Raw genomic sequence first — 6,970 nt, 5'->3', positions numbered from 1 at the left:
TTACCCCCAGGCTGGCGAATTTACCGGCCATGACCTAAACTAATAAAAAATGCGATATCTTTACAGTACGAAGGCAAAGCGTTTAAAAGGAAGGCAGAGGGGGCATTTTGATTGGCCAATATAAGGCCTATGTGTGTTTCGTCCGTGTCAAATGAATTGACTGCATCACACAGAGATTCTTCACCGTCAGTGAACGAAGGTGGCGAAGTTACCCGTCTCTACCCTAGAGGTGTTACAGCAACAGCACTCGCAAAAAGGGCCGAAACGCAGCCTTGTATTGCTGTGCCAGCTACTTATGACTTCTGAAAGACAACCCAACAGTTGTTCATTTTTGAATAAGCGTACAGTCATTTTTATTACCAAATGAAGTTAAAATAATATGTTGATTATAAAACGGTCCAGGAAACCATAACACACGCAATGTGTATATTATATAGAGATTTTTTTTTGTTGTCCATACCACATAACCTTAGATAAGGGCTATGATGAGAAAACGAACAAAATTATCCACCAGCCATGCCTGACCACACAGAATCAAACAGAGAACTTGAGCATAAGTAATTACCTTACTTCTAAGCTAACAAGCCCCTTGTATAATAATATACAGTTGAACCTGCTCTAGTGACCACCTGTCCAAGACTACCACCTACAAACAACTTCCCACTTCTCCTTTTGTGTTTTAATCTATATAAGGACACTATGAATAGAAGACCACTTGTCCACCATGACAGCTATGATATATAAGGCAATAGCCCCAAAAATCTGTCCAAGACAGCCACATCAACTTTCAATCACCCAATGTGTTATCAGAAACAACTATCAGAAGGGAATATTTTTAAAAAACAGCAACCCAATGAAAACAATAACAAAAACCCCGAACCTTCCTCCAAGAGAAAAAAACAAAACCACTTGTATGAGCCTCATGGCAGTTCTAAGCCTGTGACCATATCCTGATGGGATCTAAGAAGTAGAAAGGAATTTTTTTTCTTCTTCATTTTCTTCTGACCTGCCCACGACGTCAACCCGTCAAAGACAACTATTTTTTTTCTCCTCGACAATGTGTGCTTGTCTTCGACAGGTTTGACTGTATTTTCTTTGCATGCTTGGTACTTATAAAAAATTAAAGATTCTTAGTTATGAAACCACTGTGCACCCACCTGATCAGATTCCACCATCCTCCGAACTCTGTCCATAGCACTGCCATTGGGCATGAACACAGCCCAGCGCACACTTCCACCTGACTTTAAACCCTAGGAAAAAAAAAAAGCAGGAAGGACAATCATGAATCACGGCGCACTGGCAGTGGAATTTTAGTTGCGGGGGTCCCCCCGCCCTATCACGTCGGGGTCACGGGGGTCAGCTCCCTGTCGCCGCTCTGTCTGGGCCAACTTAATTTTTCGTACTTTTCAACGTACAATTTAAGGTGTATCCTAGTATTTATGGTAATTCTCATTTAGTGCATTCAAAGCACGCATTTCTGCTCTTGAGACTCAAAAAAGAACGGACGTTGTAACTTTTCTGGTTATTTCGTTTGACGCGCTGGAGTCGGCAATGCTAAATTATAATTTTTTTGGGACTAGTGTGAATGAAAAAAAATCAATATAAAAAAAGGCATTGTCAAAACCTGTCGAACTTTTGGAACATGAACGACATAACATTGGTGCAGATACTCAGAAAAGATGGTATCTGCATATATAATAGAAGGCTGTAATTTTACAATTTTATCCATCGGGCACACAATTCGCTATGAAGTAATTCCTCCAAAAACAACTTTATGTGTCTAAAAGTTACCATGAAGTTTCTCTAGGAAAAGTACAAATCGATTTTAGTGCTAGAATACATCTTCAACGTAGATCTAATACACGAACAGTATCTGTTACACTCCAGAAATTCCTTACTTTTCTTAAAACGCTAAGTATAGGTTTTGTAAGTTGACTGAATAATAGGGATGACTTCTCGTAATTGGGTTATAAGAATAATTTCTAGCTTTCCAGGGACACTGAATCAGCACCAGACTTTTCCAGCTTTTTTTTCGTTTCTATGACAATTTGCAATAACTGACAATGTGACTGATTTCTTTACATTCATAATTGTGTCCACGCATATTTCCTACACAAAAACTAAGAATGAATGTTTTAGCTGTCATTATTTTTATTCCATACAAGAAGTTTATCTCTACCCATGTATTTACACGGTTTTGTGGTTTTTTTAAATCGCTTATATTATATCTTTTTAGTTGTATGCAGGCTGCCACAGACACAGCATGATTCATGAACAAACGCAGAGTAACTTTCTCTTGTTTAATAGTAAAATAAGAGCTAACGTTGATCGTCTTTAGTTAAAAAATGAAGATGTGCATCTTTCTTCTCTTATAACTTGACTATTACTACTCGCGCAGATTTAAGATTTCTCATGGTAAAAGACATGGTATTCGTAGTCAGTTTAACACAGATTTTGGAGAGATCTGTCGAGCCTTTTTAAAATTAACAATCATTTATTCATAAGTTTGTAACTAAAATAGGACAAATTGGGTACTCTACAAACACTTGTCTAGAACAAAAACTAAGGCACAGAAACTAACCATTCTAATGCAGAATAAATTTCAAGACATTAAGCTTTTAGTACATCCGCGTAATGGTTTGCTATGTGGGATGGGGAAGAAGTTATATCGTTTTAGACATAGTCAAAAATGCGAACTTCCTGACCGACACCGGCAAAGTCGCTTCAGGGTTCATTAACCCCGTGACCCCGAGCCGGGGAGCTCCGGCGGGCTGCTGAGTCACGCGAACTAAAAGTAACAGAATTGGGCGAAAAGTGACGCCGTGGAATATATGTGCTGTCAGTATCGTATTTTCATGAACGAAAACCTGCTCTAACTACAACCTGTATAATCACCTGCACAAATAGTCATTTTCCGTTTCCTCCATCGAGTATTTTTTACATTATAATGACACTGTGTAAGACATTCACCTGTTTAAGAAGGCCATTTTCTTCTCGATAATGGGTCTTCATCTTAGACAGTTTCAACTGTACGAAGAAAAAAAGTTGGGCAACCTGCTTACCAGAGATGTTCATTAACTCGTTCGCTAGTAGGTTGGTAGGTTATGATGGACCACACACTTCCCTTACCAGCAGCTGAAAATTTATTGCTACCCGGTGGTTAACTTGAGTAAACAACAGTGAATAGCATCTACCAAACATGATGGGACACGGGAAGGACTAACAATAACGACAGGTCAATGGATTATGACGCCTCGTCCACAGCGTTAGGAGCCAATACGCAATTTATGACAAAGTGCCAGGTGAAAAAAGATATGCGTGGCCCTTCTTAGACAGGTTTTTTTTCATTTTTGGAAGATAAAATAGGGTGGACAGGTGAACATTTTACACAGTAAAATTTTACAGAAAAAACGCAAGGGGGGGAAATGGAAGTGGTCGTTTGTACAGGAGGTCGTCATGGCAGGTTCCACTGTTGTTATAAAGCACACAGAGCATGCTTTAGACTCTGTAGTGCATGAATATTTGTGCTCTTTAAATATAAATGCAAGCAATATCATCATTACCTGCGCATCTCTAATTATGTCTAGTCAACCTCTATGAGACTTAGATACCAGAAAAAGGAAGATAAACAAGATATAATATGAACATGTCTGCACGGACATTTCAGTGACCCACGTTCAGCACTTTTAAAGGACCTCAGATTGAATGTTGAGTTCCTGGGTGCTGTCGGCATCGCTGACCACTAATGACGCCATCATGCCAGAAAAAAGAGAGAGAGAAAAAAGAAGAAAAGGATAAAGGAAAAATATCACTGGAAAAGTAAGTATCAGTAACTGATATAATTGGTAGTGGGCCATCTATGTAATAAAGTGATCCCATTGGTTAACCCTTCCCGCCCCATGCGCGTATATTTTCAGCAGTGCTTGTTCCTCCCACCATCCCAAGAGCGTATTTTCTCAGTTTCGGGTGGTACAGAATTTGTGCATTTTTCAAAATTAACAAACCTAAGTAAACTTTCATTTTCATATTAGTTCATTTACCTATAAACATTGTTATTTTCTAAACCTCACTACAAAGATACAACATCACTTTTTAGAATGCATGCCTCTTTTTCTGAAATACTGCTGTATTGGCTGGGACTGGGGTTAGGGAGTGCATAAAAATGGCTAGGGCTGGAATCATTAGTTACAGTGTTTGTGAACTTGATCCCCATCCATGACAGGGTTCGGCTATAACAGGGATATCATGTTGGTCCCAGAAGTCCTATTATAGCTGGGGCTCACCGTATCTTTTGAGTGTAAACCTCAGCATTTAGACACAGAGACCCTTTTACACCATCAATGTAACTTCCAACAGTACATAAAATAACATTGTTGTACTGGAAATAGATTTTGTTCTCACCATCAAAGTGTCAACACCAGCATTAAGGGCTGTCTTCACAAGTCCAGGCAGAACCCCAAGATTATCCGAATTTTTCAGTATTGGGCTCACAATAGTAACGAGCTTTGAGTTCTTCCATGAGCCTAGGAGACTGGCTGCTCTGCTAGTGGACTCGCCCCCAATGGTATCAAGGATGAGATCAAATCTGAAAACCATAAGAAAAACATATTTACATTTAAATCGCTATAGCATGTACTCATACCCCTATCAATACATTAGGCATCAGGGTTACCCAAGGGAAAGAGCTTCAGAATTACGGTCTGATACAATGAAGGGCAGTGGGTGGACATCAATAAAAGGTCCTCAAACAACTGGGGATACAAACCAGGACCACTCACATCACAGTTCAGCATGAAGCAATTATAATACAGTATACAGTGCATCGTCCTGAAAATATTCTGGCACCGTTTATCTCCAACACCCTTTGTGCACAGATTTTTCTAGGACAGCCAGAATGGCCTTGAACGCTCAGCAAAAAGGGGGAAAAACGGAAGAAAAAGAATCAGTCATTTCATTGTAATTTATCTGAGGAAAACACAAGAAGAATGTCAGAGAGGAAACATGGCTTGGAAAGAAATCCGAATCAACATTGCAGCTCCCCATGCATATGTGCACAAAACAAAGCAACCAATAACATTTGAAAGGGCCAACAGGAGATAGCTTAAAAAAAAACCCCAACAATGTCTACTCTTTGAATGGAATACTATATTACCTCACGAGAGAAATATTGTTAAGTCTTAGCTTTCAGAAAAAAAACAAGCCAGTTCAGGACGTACTTGCTCATTTGACCCAGCTGTCTCCAGGGACCGCCTGTCTTGTAGTCCACGGCAACATCTGCTCCTAACGCAGTGACCAGGTCAATTGCATCCCCACTACAAGTGGTGGTCACATGCATGCCCCAGGACTTGGCCAGCTGAAGACCAAGTAAATCTCATTGAGCTCGGTACAATAGAAAGGTCCAGTAATATAAAACAACTGAATGTATAAAGTCTGTGTTCATGAACAAAACTGAGCCAAAAAAAACCAATGGTATTGTTTTTTGTTGTTTGTTTAAGTAAAATAATGCACACTAACACAATGGCGGCTATTTAGTGCAAGAACAAAGAAAGACAGATAGACAGAAACAACAGAAGAACAGAGAAGAAGTAAGGCTTACCAGTGGCGACCTCCATCCATCACCTGAGGTGTATTGTAATACAAAGTCTAAGAATTAAAGGCTCATATATAATGATGAAATTAGAAAAGAAACCTAAAAAGAAACAGAAGCAAACAAGCAGCAGAATAAAGAAACTACTTGACAACCTCGCTATTTGATTTAACCTAAAGACTTTAAAAAAAAAAAAACACATAAAAATTCATGAAGCATTAAAGAACAGTTAAGAAAACTATACACTCCCAATGCCAAAGCACACTTTTACCACCACATTGCAATGGAAGCAAAAGTTGACCTGGATATACTGCTTTAACTCTTTAAGGACATATCAGACACATATGTGTGTGCGCCTAAAGGAAGGTACCAAAGGTCGAATTTTGACCATTTTGAGTTAAGGGTTGTACCATATAGGAAATTCAATGCTGAAAACAGTGGGGTTTTTAATTTTTGAGATATCTCAAGTAATTTTTTAGATATTGCACATGTCATTATGTGAAGTAGGGAATAAGATCTAATTTTGAGAAAATTAGCTTTTAAGTTTAGGACATATACAAACTTGAAAAAAATGATGATTAACTTGTTTCCAATGTATTTATTCATGGAAAATTCACTTCCGATTTGGCATTCACTTGACATCCATATCTCAATATCATGATTAGAATTCAATGGTAAAACCAGAGAGTTTACAGTAATACTAGAGAGACGGCACTTCGCCCGGATGCGCATATCTGGGTCACCAGCTGATCGTGGAGAAACGTGCGGTAAACAAAACAAACTGCGTCCATTGTTCAAGGCATTTTCGTTGATCGCAGACAAGCATGGCCCCGGTTAGCACGAAATGTTAATGGTGTTCTGCTATAAACTGCACCTATTAGAGTCAAAATCTGAGTTTCTTTCGATTTCCAAGGGAAAACGACTATATTTTGATGAATAGAAAAATATAGATCAAAATAATGACAATGTGATTGTGGTCCTACCAGACTGACACTCCATGCACAAACTCAACACCCTTCAACTTTGTTATATCAGCTATAAATTGGGTTTTTTTCCCCCTGGCTAAATGCCCAAATTGAGCTTGCATTCTACTAGTGAAAGATATGTTACTTGGGTCTGCGAAAAGATGTCTAAATACAAACTGCCATCGATCGCTTTTGCTACTTTCTTTGTCCGATTACCACTTTTTTTTTTCTTTTGGGGGGGGAATGGGATGGGGGATGGAAGGTGATGGGTATCCTATTAAACTCTTTAAGTGGCAGATCTATCATTATTGCTTCGTGTGCTTTTCCATGGTTTGAAATTGTGAGAATTTAATATAATAAGTGCGTTTGTGTGTGTGTGTGCGTGTGTGTGTACCGTGTGTGTGTGTGTGTGTGTGTG

The 6,970-nt window shown here is 39.0% G+C and overlaps 1 protein-coding gene across 2 annotated transcripts in view; it reads right to left on the bottom strand.

Annotated features, from left to right (window-relative positions):
- LOC101864612 (reticulon-4-interacting protein 1 homolog, mitochondrial) overlaps positions 1-6,970 on the bottom strand; it is a 21,110-nt gene that overhangs the window by 4,080 nt on the left and 10,060 nt on the right. The window contains exons 6-9 of one of the 2 annotated variants that reach the window (XM_035969450.1): positions 5,217-5,353; positions 4,402-4,585; positions 3,676-3,742; positions 1,158-1,250 (exon numbers count right to left, since the gene is read on the bottom strand). In XM_035969450.1, the coding sequence (XP_035825343.1) occupies positions 1,162-1,250; positions 3,676-3,742; positions 4,402-4,585; positions 5,217-5,353 (477 nt within the window). In that variant the 3' untranslated portion in view covers positions 1,158-1,161. The remainder of the gene's footprint in view (positions 1-1,157; positions 1,251-3,675; positions 3,743-4,401; positions 4,586-5,216; positions 5,354-6,970) is intronic. The other variant, XM_005097085.3, reaches the window with a different exon arrangement.

The sequence above is a fragment of the Aplysia californica genome, unplaced genomic scaffold, assembly GCF_000002075.1.
Source record: "Aplysia californica isolate F4 #8 unplaced genomic scaffold, AplCal3.0 scaffold00146, whole genome shotgun sequence".
Lineage (NCBI taxonomy): Eukaryota > Metazoa > Mollusca > Gastropoda > Aplysiida > Aplysiidae > Aplysia > Aplysia californica.
The sequence above is the reverse complement of the archived record's forward strand: the minus strand, read 5'-3'. Positions and strand labels throughout refer to the sequence as shown.